The sequence below is a fragment of the Salvia splendens genome, chromosome 7, assembly GCF_004379255.2.
Source record: "Salvia splendens isolate huo1 chromosome 7, SspV2, whole genome shotgun sequence".
Taxonomy (NCBI): Eukaryota; Viridiplantae; Streptophyta; class Magnoliopsida; order Lamiales; family Lamiaceae; genus Salvia; species Salvia splendens.
Window position 1 is genome coordinate 3,567,273 of NC_056038.1, and position 13,701 is coordinate 3,580,973.

Here is a 13,701-nt window from a genome sequence, read left to right on the forward strand (position 1 = left end):
TCCACTCTAAGAGCATTCACAATGGCGCCCATCCCGGCGGACGTCCGGCCGATGTGCCGGAGTTCCGTGGCGTTCCCAGGACGTCCGCCATTGCGTTGACCCCATGGACGTCCGCGCGGACGTCTCGATTATTTTAGATTTTTTTTCAAAAATTCTATAAATACGGCTCGTTGAACTTTATTTCATTTGAACCACTTGAAATTTTTATTCCGTAATCGTGGCGAAATTTTAATTCCGTAAATTGTTTAATTTGGTGAATTTGTAAATTTTTAATATTGTGTGAAGTCCGTCGGGATGTTCTTGGGGATGTCCGCCACTGTGCAGTGGAAAGTCCTTATGACGTGGCAGTGCAGTGTGAAGTCCTTATGACGTGGCAGGAGGTGTTTTTGGGATGTCCGCCAGGACATCCGCACCACCGTGGATGCTCTAAGGCGCTTTACAGATTCTGTCGGGACTCGGGACTACAAATTCTGATGGCTTTTTTGAAGCTTCACTCTTCCACGGCAAAATACGAAGTTAACATTACCGGAGATGGGTTTTCAGATTTTCGGACATTTGATAGTGTCCCAAACAAGGAACTAGCGACGATGCAGTTCAAACTTGATTTCTCAGGATCTTAAATATACTACTAATTTTGATATATTTTCAAAATTGAAATACTATATCTTTATAATTCCATGCATATATATGATGCTTATATAGTTTTCTTAATTTTAAATTTCTAAATAGTAGTAAATGATAAAGTTAGAAATTAAAATGAATTATATTGAAGAATGACGATATTAATATATAAATGGTTTAGTAAAATGAATTCATGTCGTTCAATGCCATTGAAATTATAATAATAGAGGTTACACTGTGAATCAAATTCAGATAAGACATATATACTTGATTCAGATAAGACATATTAAATAATTATAATAAAATAGTAACAATAATTTGAAATTGTATTTCATAAACTTTCAAGCAACAAAAAATAAGGTTTTTCATATCAAATAATGACTATATCCAAATCGAATGATGTGAACTTTCATGTTTCATAGGAAGTACATTTATATATAATTATAATCATTACGTCTTTCAACCGTAAAATTTATAATGGTATTACAAAAAATAGAAAAATTATTTAGATAAAATTACATCCGGGCTAAGATCAAATATGGATCTACATTAGGAAAATAGATAAAATTATTTAGATAAAATCAACACGACATTGTTTTTTTTATGTGTTGATTTGTCAATTCAACACTAATTTTGTCACGTCAACTCATTGCTTATTAAAATTTTCATAGGACACAACAAGTAGGATTTAATTTTGGCAAAATATTTTACTGTGGAAAATTTGCTACATGCTAAAATTTCATGTATTTTTTCACTATATAAAGTTAGGCATATAGTAGTTAATTTGTTTTCATCCTATTAGCCACACATAAAATGTGACTTGAATAAGTTAATGGTAGGTAGAATCTATTTACCAAAAATAATACCATTAACTTTTTTTGTCCAATTTTTAAAACCCAAATCAAGTCAAAGTAACACAATTAATCGCGGACGGAGAGAGTAAAAGTGATAGGCAAGTCGGAGTAACACAATTAATCGCGGACGGAGTAAAAATGATAGATAAGTCAAAGTAACGCAATTAATCATTGACAAAGAGAGTAATAGTGATAGATAAATTTAATGACGGACATCCAAAAGGAAATACTCCGTATAAGACAATTAACCGAAATCTTGCTCAAACTAATATTCTTTGCACCAAAATTTGATTCTTCACATGTGGAAAATATTCAAGTAACCAAAAGATCTAGATTGTGTAATCCACATATGATTTATTTAAAATATGATTGAAATGTTTATGTCTATATAAACAGTCCGTACATGGCATTACCAAGAAACATTCTATTAGCATCAACAATGGCAAATCATTTAAATTATTGTTTCTTCGCCATTTTTATCCTGATTCAGGCCATTGGTAAAACTCATCTGACTCTATCTTCTCCTTTTGTAGTGGAATTTCATATCATTGAAAAACACAAAATTAAACTAACTAATTAAGTCCATTCAGGTCTTCAAGTTTATGCTGTTGTGCCTTATGACCACAGTTACACACATGAGGCAAGTCATTTATACATGTGTTTGTGTGTGTGAGAAAAAATTAGTAGAAAACAATTTAAATGATAAAAAAAAATTATTTTCTTTATATTTTCAGTGTTTGGAGAAGCCTCTGAGTCCTCATTACAATGGAGGTATAGTGGTGAATCCAGAATTCAATGAGGGATTGAATGGATGGACGTCGTTTGGTTATGCGAAAATAAGGCATGAAAAAGCCAACGATGGCAACAAATATATTGCTGCCACTGCTCGAAACCAAGCCCACCATAGTGTTTCCCAACAATTTGATTTTGACAAGGATAAGCTTTACACATTTTCTGGTAAAATTAAGATTAATTGATTTCTAAATAAAATGTTTTATAGCAATTGTTAAGTTGTGATGGAAAGTGATTAAAATGGTTGATATTTTATGAAGCTTGGCTGCAAGTAAGCAAAGGCAGCGCTGATGTAGCAGCGGTTTTCAAGACAGCCAATGGCTCGATAATCGCGGGCTGGGTGTCTGCAAAAGAGGGCTGCTGGTCCATGCTCAAGGGTGGCTTGGTTGTTGATGTTTCTGGCCATGCCCAACTCTATTTTCAGGTTCATTCATTTTCTTTTTTTCTTTGATGGTTTTTTTGGAAACAATATAAATTTTGAACACATGGATTTAATTAAAATTTGGTTGGATTACATATACTAGAGTAGTTGGTGATTGTCAAAATTTTCTTATTTAATGACAGTGTGAAAATTCAACCATAGATATTAGAGCAGACAGTGTGTCACTACAGCCATTTACTCAAGAAGAGTGGAAATCGCACCAAGATCTGAACATACAGAAGGTATAAAGAAATGATGAAAGCATCAAGGTGATTTACATTAGTGTTTGGTATCATGAAATTGAGGGTTTGGATTTGAAAATTGAGCTAGCAATTCATACCTACTATAGTACCACAAAAACGTTTGAAATTTAGAATTAGGTATTGCATATTCATCTAATTCAATTGTCTAAATTCTATCGCCAAAAGCAAATACTACTCCATATCTTCGCAATATAGGAGTAACTTGTTTTGACTCTACGAGAGTTTTAAAAAAAATAGTGTAATATGAATCTCATTTTGATAATTTTTTATATGGGTGTAATAATTTAGTGAATTCCATTTACCCCAAAAAAAAAAAAGAGAAATGATGCTTTTGATATTGGAGACATGCATTAAATATAAAATGCACAGTACACTCAGTAGTCCATTTCTTACTAGTATTTATATTTGTTCAATATTTTAGTTTTTACTATTACCTTTGTTTGACAATATGATTTTCTTTTTGTCATTTTTATGTGTAGATCACATTCAAATGCAACTCACATTTAAGTAATTTTTTCAAATTCGCATTTCTTAAAAGGACTTATAATCGTGGATGAAGATAGTAGTAATATCATAAATTTATGGTTCCAGACCATAATAAAATTTAAATTTGCAGGTGCGGAAGACAAAGGTGAAGTTCCAGGCCATGGACCAACTTAACCGCCCCATCCGAAACGCCACCGTCTCAATGAGCCTCCGCCGATCTAACTTCCCTCTCGGCTGCGCCATCAACCAAAACATCCTCGGAAACACGGCGTACCAGAACTGGTTCACGTCCCGGTTCCACTACACCGTCTTCGAGAACGAGCTCAAGTGGTACTCCACCGAGCGCACCCGCGGCGCCGAGGACTACTCCGTCTCCGACGCCCTCATGAAGTTCGCCAAGTCCCACGGCATCTCCGTCCGGGGCCACAACATCCTCTGGGACGACCCCTCCCGCCAGCCCTCCTGGGTCCCCAGCCTCTCCACCAACGACCTCCGCGCCGCCGCCGACCGCCGCGTCGACTCCGTGACGCGGCGCTACAGAGGGCAGCTGATCCACTGGGACGTGATGAACGAGAATCTCCACTTCGACTTCTTCGAGAGCAGGCTCGGCCAGGGCGCCTCCCTCAAGTACTATCTCCGTGCGCAGAGGGATGACCCCAAAACGGTTCCGTTTTTAAACGACTACAACACCATCGAGGAGTGCAGCGACGCGGCCTCCTCGCCGCGGAGATATTTGGATAAGCTCAACGGGATATGGAAGGGAGGGTTTAAGGGGACCATAGGCATTGGGGTGCAGGGGCATTTCAGATTTGCGAATTTGCCGTACATGAGGTCGGCCATTGATATCCTGGCGACTGCGAAGGTTCCGATTTGGGTGACGGAGCTGGACGTGGGGCCCGGGCCGGATCAGGCGCGGGATTTGGAATCGATCATGTGGGAGCTGCACTCGCATAGGGCGGTGAAGGGGATCGTGCTGTGGTCGGCGTGGGGGCCGCAGGGGTGCTACCGGATGTGCTTGACGGATAATAATTTTAGGAATTTGGCGACCGGTGACGTGGTGGATAGGTTCAAGGCGGCGGCCGAGGAGGAGGCTAGTGGGATGACTGATGCGGAGGGATTCTTTGAAGCTTCAGTGTTTCACGGCGAGTATGAGGCTAAGGTTACTCACCCTAATGGAGAGGGATTTTGTAGTGTTAAAGCGATCAGTTTGGTGCCGGAGAAAGCGTCACCTGTTTTTCGGTTTAACATTACTGTATAAATATATATATGTATGCATTATACTACTGATTAGGGGAATAAGTATGAATAGTTTTTAATAAAACTTTTATTCCATTATATTCAATACATCAACATGATCATTCATTGTGTAAAACTGCATTGATGGTTGAGTTTTCATTTTGAGAAACAAATCTAAAAATACCATACATATAAGAAAATAAATTTCAGCCCTGAAAAACAGTTCCACATAAGAATGGAACAAAACCAAAATAGAAGTAGAGGGGCATTTCCAGCATGGGAATCCAAGCCAGAAAAAGTAATTTTAGATTGGCATGGCCCGTTGTAAAGATTTTGAGTTTTGCTATGAAGTCATTACTTAAACCTCAACGGATTTAAAAAAAATTACTGAAATCAGAGCTAAGTTAAAATTTTAAATAAAGATGTTGGGATGATTATACATTTATAAATCTAGAATTCAGTTGCTTCCCGAAATCACTTTGTTATAATTATAAGGGGATTAGTCTCAAGTGCGTACAGAACATGATAAGCGCAAATGCGAGTACAATATTAAGCGTATTAATTTATAATTAATGTCATCAATATTATGCTTTGAATAGAGGTGCGCACAAGTTGCGGTAGCGCGCACCTAAGTCTTTTTCAATTAAAAGATAAGGACAAATTTTTCCTCTTGAAAATAAATATTTGATGTGTAAAACTATTGCATTTTCGAGGAAAATAGTCAAATTATAATAGATCTTAAATTGTTAATCTCTTTTGCTATGTAGTGGCTGCAGGTGATTGGTAGAGATCATGATAAATTGATAATCTAGTATAGCGTAAGGGGCACATCCAATTCCTTTTCAAATAAGGAAATCTAACCAATTAGTACAGTACTTCCATATTCTTTTTACATGCAACCTTTTTCATGCCCTTAATTCACTTCTCTTTTTCTGTTTTTTGCGCCAATATATATTTTTATTGAAAGCAATACCACCCTTAATAAATTTTTAATTTGATCAATATCTCCATAATTTTGATTTGGCAATACCACCCTTGATCAAATTACAATCTTGAACCATGTGGATCAAAAAAGAAGCAAGTAAACGATAATGAAATGCTCCATTATTCATTAATTAACCATATAACGCAAAACAATTACGAACATAATGGTAAAAAACACAAACATCGTAGCTTTAAACATAAGTAGCTCTTATTCTCAATCCATTCGAACCAACTCCTCAGAAGCGGCGCTCCGGGCTCCACCGCGGCGCCTCGGGGCTGAAATGGCTCGACACAACCCTCGCGTCGAGCAGCTCCAGAATAGGAGCCGAGGTAACACACCTCGGCACCTTATACTGATTAATCGAAGCCCCTTTAGACAGTGCATAGTCCATCAACTCCTCAAACGTGCCACTCCTCACCAATCGAATCTCCAGCGCCCCGATCGACCCGTCCGCCGCCCTCCCCTGCCGGTACACCGCGTTCAGCTCCTCCTCCATCGCCAGGCAGCACCGCTCCACCACCCCCTCCTCGGGGGCCCCACCCCGCATCAGCTCCCAGTATATCACATAATGCCCCGGCACCGTCTTCGTCTCTGCATAGCTCGTGTATTCCACCACGCTCATCTTCGTTAAAATCTTCGACGCCTTCTCCACAGCCACCTGCAGCTCCGCCTCGTCCGTCTTGTCAGAATCCACGCTCAGAAGCACGTTCTTCCGCCGCACGAATCGGAATTGCGGCGCCGAGTTATGGAATCCGGTCACCCTGAGAATGTCGCCGACGCGGTAACGGCACAGCCCCGAGTAGGTCGTCACCACAATCTCGTACTCCTCCCCCACCTCAACGGCGGCGAGCTCAACGAGGTCGCCGCCGCCGATCGGCAAAAACTCGAAATAGCCCATGTTCGGCATGATTGTGTAAGACACCTCCGACGGGTCGCACATTGGCTTCAAATTCAACCCGAAATAGCATTCTGATGATGCGTACATAGTGCACGCCTTCGGCAATCCGCCACTGTAGTAATCCAGCGTCGGAATATACTGAGCCATGGCGCCGGTGACGATGACATCAAGGTATTTCACATTAGGCCAAATCCTTGTCACAATCCCCTCCCACGTGTCCTTTTCACACTCACGTGTGATGAAATCCGCGAGCTCCGGATCGGGCCGCATGATCCGGGCCAAGCATTCGCGGAGGGGCGGGTCGGTGAATTTCGGGTTGACTGACCCAGTTCGGATGTCGTGGGAGAGCTGCTTCCAGTTTAGCCGGAGGAAGCTGATGGCGCGGCTGAGGCCGGAGGCGAAGACTGCCCCGACGCGGAGGACTTGGAGGCGGTCGTAGAGGCCGCAGAGCATCTGGGCGTACATGCTTTGGGAGTTGTCCTCGCAGAGGATGGCTTCGTTCGGGCTGGTGTAGACGTTGAACGGGTCGTGGGGTCGGTTTTTGAAGAGGTCGCTTTTGTAATAGCTGGTGAGCACGGGTCGGGCTAGTAGCCCGCTCGGTGTCTTGGTCTCGGCCTTTATGAAATAGAAGTAGAGCGCCTTGCCTTTATCCAGTCCTTTCACATATCTGTTCCATCAATTATGCAATATGTTAGTCAATAGAAATCTCATTTCTACTACTATTTTACTATAAATTTGCCCCAACTTTTTCAATTCATTTAAAAAAAATTAATAGCAGAGGGATTTATAGTACTCTTATATGCTCCTACTTACTGGTCCATAACAGGCATGAGTAGACTATATAGAAGCTGACGGCGATCCCATTCTTCCTTGATGCTAGGCATCAGTTTTCTTTCACCAGCTGATGTTCCAGAGCTGCAAAAACATAAATAAATCAATGAACCAAAACCAAACATAAAAACTTCAAAAGACAAAATAATGCACGAATGCCAAACTTTTGGCATTATATACCTGGTGAGGAATTCAGAGATGGGGCGAGCGGATAAGATCGGAGAGCGATCGCCGTTGGCGATCCTCTGAATCAACGGCTGGATATCTTCGTAGGTCATCATCGGGATTTTTGACTTGAACGTCTCCCGATCGGTGGCGCCGCCGAGATCGAAACCCTTGAGATACTCCGTTTCCGAATTTTGGGCCAGGATTTCAGCAAGCACGCGCTGCTGCACGGCGTCTGCGTTTCGCGTCATCTCTTCGATAAACTGAAGAGCCGTTGCATTTTTCGCAGTTGAGTCAGCTGCCATTGGATTAGTTTCGAGCTGTTTTGGAGGAGAGTATGTATGTATGAATGAGAGAGAGAGAGAGAGAGAGAGGGGTAGTGAGATTGGGATAAGGGGATTCGAGTCTATTTATACAAAAAATATTGGGAGCAGAATTACTGCGTGACGTCAGGCTATGCGTGAGGTGGGATAGGGTGACGTAAGCGTTGTGGAGTCGTGTAGGGGGGAACGTGTACATGCCGGGCCCGCTCTGTACAAGCTAAAGGGGACAGGTAGGGTCCACTGTGCCATGTCATGCCAATCTTGTGCCAGTTTTATTTATTATGTTTATTCGCAAAAGAGAAGTCAAAGAAAATAAAAGTCAATTTTATAGTCAGGTGTAAAATAGACATTAAAATAGTTTGAATTCAAACAAAATTTTGTAATAAGAAGTGGATTCAACTCTAAAAGATATAAAAATAGCCTAAAATATAATAGAAGTTTAATGCTCGAAGGTTATTATGAATGTATTGGTGAATAGTGAACTCATCCAAGGATGTTTAAGATATGAGTTGGTAATAAGATTGTATTCCGTCAAATATCATCATTCTCATTTAAAGCGGTATTATATTTGTCGACAATAATCACTCTATATGGAATACTAATCTATTATGGTAAAATTTATTCATTTAAATCTATTTAATGCCCCTTTTCAACTCCCCTACTACGTACATTTTTGTCCCCTAAATTATTTTTAATATTTTAGCTCAAACGCTGACTACTATAGCAACAATAGTGACATGCAGTCTGGCTCAGACAATTTCTGTACGCCATTATCATGTCCTATATCCCAAATAATTTCACAACAATTGGTGGTCAACATATATGAAAGTGGTGGTGGTCAATATTTATGTAGACCGGTTGATTTTTTTCTTAGTGGAGGTAAAAGTATGAAATTATTGGTGTCAAGATATATTACTTTTATATTTATATTGAGATTAATAGCTATATATATGTACTTGGGCGGGATTTAATTAATCTCAATTTTAAGTGCTATATATGGATGCAGTCATAATTTATCATGGATTTTTGCTTGATTTGAACCAAATCAATCGAATGATCACCTTGATTTGGTTCAGTTATAGTAGTTCATTAGTAACCAAATAGATACGGTGTCAAAATAAATAAATAAAAATCTTAAATAATAACGTGTTCAGCTTGTTTATAAATAGATACGGTTTCAAAATAAATCACAAAAAATCTTAAATAATAACGTGTTCGGCATGTTTATATTTTTCCTATAATTATTCAACTTTGTAAAATTGATGAGTAGATAATGCAAAAAAATAGGAATAACAACTTAATTTGAATATTGAAAGCGACGCTTGCACTAGAAAAATACCATAAGCTTAATATTGAAAGCGATGTTGCATTAGAAAATTACTCAAAATTCAAAGTAAATTAGGCATATTTTACAAAGGCATCAATGCATGATTATGCACGTAATTAATTAGCAATTTCTTGCTCAGACCAAACACTTATTTTGAGGAACAGTAACTGTGGACTTCTCTTATCTAAATTCTAGTCTATCAGAAATTTAAACTAGACAATTATGAGTTTTATTTTTGCACGTTTTCTCTGAGTTTTATATTCACACGGATAATCGCCACAAAGACTAGAACAATATTTTGGATAGGATAAGGGGTGTTTCATCTTATTGTGGTATGGTATTATATACTATGGGAGTAATTAAATATTACTCGAGATATACATATATATGGATAATTGGACATTTGTAGACATTGTAATAAAAGATAATATTCATTTCAATCAAGAACTTTGGTCAACATCTATTTAGCTCCGTAATGTTTTGAAAACAATGAAATTTCAATTATTTTCAGTTGTCCTATTTGTATTCAAAATGAAGTCTTTCAACTCGAAACGATATTGTTTCATTAAAATAAATATTAGTACTATTTCTTTTGTTTTCTTATTCAAATTAAACAATGTCGTTTTAAACATCATCAAAGATCTCGTATTGTACATGGATAAGGTAATTGTGAAAGACTAAAACTTAGTGATTTAATATTAAATTTTCAAATATTATAAGACTGATCAGATTTTGAACAAAATTCATAGATATTATCTTCGTAATAAAACACGGAGAGGAAAAAAAATAAAAAAATGACACATTAACAAAGACGTTTTTGAAAAAAAACAAAATCAAAGATATGAAGGTGGTTTAAAGATTTTTTTTATATTTATTAATTATCATTCTAAAATAACAATAATTTGTGCGGTACACCAATACACCATATTGATCATATGCTATAATTATAAATCACATGTTTAATCAAAGTGTCATGTGTATTAACCCAAGGGATTTGGTCGAGTGACATAAAACTCATTCATTCTTAGCTAAGTGGTCAGTGGATTGATCTCTATCTTTTGGATATGAAGCAACTTTAAATTCATGGGTCAGTTATCTTATCTTTCGAGGTGCCTACAAATTTGCACGAGAAATAATTACTGGATCTGCCGATAAATACATTTGGTTAAACAAAAAAACAAATAAAGTATTGTGTACTCCATCAATGTAAATTGCTTAGACTCGTATGTTATTTTGAGGAGATGCTTGTGTGTATACCACCTCAATTTTCCACACCAATTATTGAAGTGTTAGCTTCACTCGTTCTTATTTTTCCAATTCTTTCCATAATATGACTATAATAGTTTTTTATGATAGATTATTTGCTCGGACATATATAGGAAACAAGTGGGGTATATTTCACAGATGCTGCTTTTGCTATAAAACAAGACATTCATTCATTGCAGATGCAGAGTATAGCATGATCAGTCACTTTCTTCTTTCAAAAGTCCATAATATAATAAAATTATGACTATATATATATACTATACTACAATTGTGATCAATTAAAATTTTTTAGCCTAATTGAGATACATTATCAACCACTTATTTTTATGAAATGAGTGGTCCAGAATTTGCCACATGAAAAATATTTTTAGATTAATTAATTATGAAAGGGTAGAATGGCAATTTCATAGTACATTTTATTTAATAAATACTTTTTTCTAATTTAAATTTTTTTAAAATTTTCATTTAAATTTTTTTTGTCAACTATATATACAATTCATGTCAACTACACAGATATAATGTCAACTACATATACTACAATTCATGTCAGCTACACACATATAATGTCAACTACATATACCATTCATATCAAGTATACACATATAATATCAACTATAAGTTGTTGACATTTGATGTACATGCTATTGACATTTGATGTGCAGGCTATTGACGATAATACCCCGAGTTGACATAATCTACTTGCAGTTGACATTTCAAAAATGTTGTGGATGAGTGCTGAAAATGCATCTCAATTCTCAATTAAGCTAAAAAATCTCAAGATGACCCTAGTATACGGTATGTTTATGTAATTTTTTAATAATTAATCGGATATTAAATTACTGTAACATATCTTGTGACTGGAACAACTTTATAAGATGTCGGGTGTAAATTCAGAAACATGTAAACACGTGCGAAAAGGATCTAAATATATATATTTCGATACTAACGAGATTAATGTTTCGCATAAGAAAAAGAAAGATCATATACATGTTTAATTAATTGAAAAAATATTATAGTACACAATTAATTAAATTTGTTCCTTTAAAAAAGAAGGCAAATTTGTTCAAATAAAATCCGATTCATTTGTTAACTTTTATTACCTACTCTTAAAAGATCATATCAGCGATTAACTAGTAGGAGTATTAATGTAATTTATAATTATAATATCAAATTAACTAGGGGTAATTATTTTTACTTTAATTAATTAATTTCAAGAATTTAAACAATGTAGTTTTCTTATTTTGAAGTAGTATAATTTTAAGAGTTTCGATAAAATATTGCAATTTGAATAAATATATGAAACTGAATATTAATAAATAATTTTGGTTAAAATTCAAAATATTTACAAGAGTATGTGAAACGTAAACTTCTGTCACAAAATTTGGGACTAAATTCCATAGAGTGCAACCAATAATAATAATAAAATAGTACTCCCAATGTTCCCTCATAATTGAGATGAAACTTTTCGGCACGGAGTTTAAGAAATAAATGTTGGGTGTGCTAAATAAATAGATAAAAAAAATAAAAGAGAGAATAAAGTAGAAAGTGAATAAAGTAGAGAAAATAAAGTAAGAGAGAGTAAAATAAGAAAGAGAAAAAAATTATTGTACTATATATGGAAATGACTCAACTATAAGGAAACTTTTTGAAATGAAAAAATGACTCAACTATGAGACAACGGAGGGAGTATATAGTGTAAATAGTTTTCATCTATTATGATGACCACTTACACGCATTAGGTATACGATCACTTCACTATGAATTAGACTAAGATTAAACCGTTATTTTACTTCCTTAAGGGTAGAGCCTTTTGGGGAGGAATTCACTTTTGGAGTACAATAATATCTAACAAAATATAAAAAGTAGGATTTGCAAAAAAAAAATCAAACAAAATATAAAAAGTGGGATTTGCAAAAAAGAAATATCGTGTGGTGATAGAATTTTGTGAACATCAATCATATTTGGTAGAAGGCAGTATCTATCACCAATTGAAACAGACAAACAAGTGTCGAAGTCGTTACATGCATGTACAAATAATTTCAAGGACAAATTGAGCACGAGTGGGTCTATCATATTTCCTAAGGTAGTTGCACTTCTTTTTTTTCTTTTTATCGATTTGTTCCATCAAATTAATCACAGAATTGATTGGTCGAACAACATATTTAATTTTAATTTTTCAAAAAGCGATTCGTACTGTACTGTTATAAGAAAAGAAACAAACGTGTTTCTTTAACAAAAAAACAAAAAACAAACGTGTGTAGTATTAATTATGATAGCAAATTCGAATTTTGGTTCTCATATTTTTAGTTTTTATTTATTGGTTAATAAATTAAACCCGGGTTCTGTATTTGTCACGTGGGCTAAGGCCCAAAGTGAATGGGTTGACAATAGATTGGTTGAGTTTGATTACAACTCATTATTAATGTTAATTAATAAATAAAATATACAATTTGATTAATTTAAGTCAATATAGATGTGACAACCTCATCATTTCAAATTTTAGATTTCACGGTTCATGATTCAAGTTGTTGAATTTTGATGTGTATTGTTGTATTGATGCTTATGCGAATTTTGTCGCCGCATACTAATTTCATGATATTAGTGATTACAAATTAATCATCCCGAATAATATCAGTATATATGGAGGAGCGGATTATTTAATTTTTTTAGACTTTAAATTGAGAATTTGAGCTTTAGAATTGGGATCTAGAACGAATAAAAATTACTAGTCCGGACTTATTAGTACGTAAAATGTTTAACCAATTATAAAGACCAATATAGAGGGACTAAATAAATGAAATTATCTATTTATCATTTGGATGCTAGATTAACAGAGAGATAAGACTAAATAAATAAATGTATTTGTTTTATTTGAATGTACTAGGCTTACATTACATTCATTCTGGGCTTGGACCTAAAAAGGGCCGCTGAAAAAATTAAACTCTTTTTTTCAGATATCGACACTCTATTTGTATACAGAGACGATTCTCATTATGGGTTTGCTAATTACCTCTATTTCGTATAAATTAAAATAAATAAAAATATAAATTTGGATAAGATAAATAATAAATTAAAATAATCTATTTATAAGATCATACACAACATAGCCCCAACCCCATATTCAACCTCAAATTTAGCCACAACTCCAATTTTTAGCACTCACGTCAATATTTCATTCAACCACAAGTAACTATAATTTCACCCAAATTCAGCTACTCCCTCCGTCCTACTTA

The 13,701-nt window shown here is 35.8% G+C and overlaps 2 protein-coding genes across 2 annotated transcripts; one reads left to right on the forward strand and one right to left on the reverse strand.

Moving 5' to 3' along the window:
• The first annotated feature begins 1,914 nt into the window (after positions 1–1,914).
• On the forward strand, positions 1,915–4,763 carry LOC121741701 (endo-1,4-beta-xylanase 5-like). Its single transcript, XM_042134583.1, has 6 exons — positions 1,915–1,972; positions 2,066–2,115; positions 2,210–2,432; positions 2,528–2,691; positions 2,832–2,930; positions 3,568–4,763. Exons 1-6 carry the CDS (start codon positions 1,915–1,917, stop codon positions 4,693–4,695), a joined length of 1,722 nt encoding a protein of 573 aa, XP_041990517.1. The 3' UTR covers positions 4,696–4,763.
• A 982-nt stretch (positions 4,764–5,745) lies between these two features.
• LOC121811120 (probable indole-3-acetic acid-amido synthetase GH3.1) lies at positions 5,746–7,911 on the reverse strand. Its single transcript, XM_042211915.1, has 3 exons — positions 7,568–7,911; positions 7,370–7,471; positions 5,746–7,223 (listed from the first exon to the last, which is right to left on the reverse strand). The coding sequence occupies exons 1-3, from the start codon at positions 7,855–7,857 to the stop codon at positions 5,894–5,896; spliced, it is 1,722 nt and encodes a 573-aa protein (XP_042067849.1). The 5' UTR covers positions 7,858–7,911; the 3' UTR covers positions 5,746–5,893.
• Between the last annotated feature and the right edge of the window lie 5,790 nt (positions 7,912–13,701).

Coding starts and splice junctions, on each gene's coding strand:
- LOC121811120 (XM_042211915.1), bottom strand. CDS start 7,857: ATGGCAGCTGACTCAACTGCGAAAAATGCAACGGCTCTTCAGTTTATC. Junction 7,472..7,567: donor ATCTCTGAATTCCTCACCAG/GTATATAATGCC, acceptor ATGTTTTTGCAG/CTCTGGAACATCAGCTGGTG. Junction 7,224..7,369: donor CTCATGCCTGTTATGGACCA/GTAAGTAGGAGC, acceptor TTGATGGAACAG/ATATGTGAAAGGACTGGATA.
- LOC121741701 (XM_042134583.1), top strand. CDS start 1,915: ATGGCAAATCATTTAAATTATTGTTTCTTCGCCATTTTTATCCTGATT. Junction 1,973..2,065: donor TATCCTGATTCAGGCCATTG/GTAAAACTCATC, acceptor AAGTCCATTCAG/GTCTTCAAGTTTATGCTGTT. Junction 2,692..2,831: donor ATGCCCAACTCTATTTTCAG/GTTCATTCATTT, acceptor ATTTAATGACAG/TGTGAAAATTCAACCATAGA.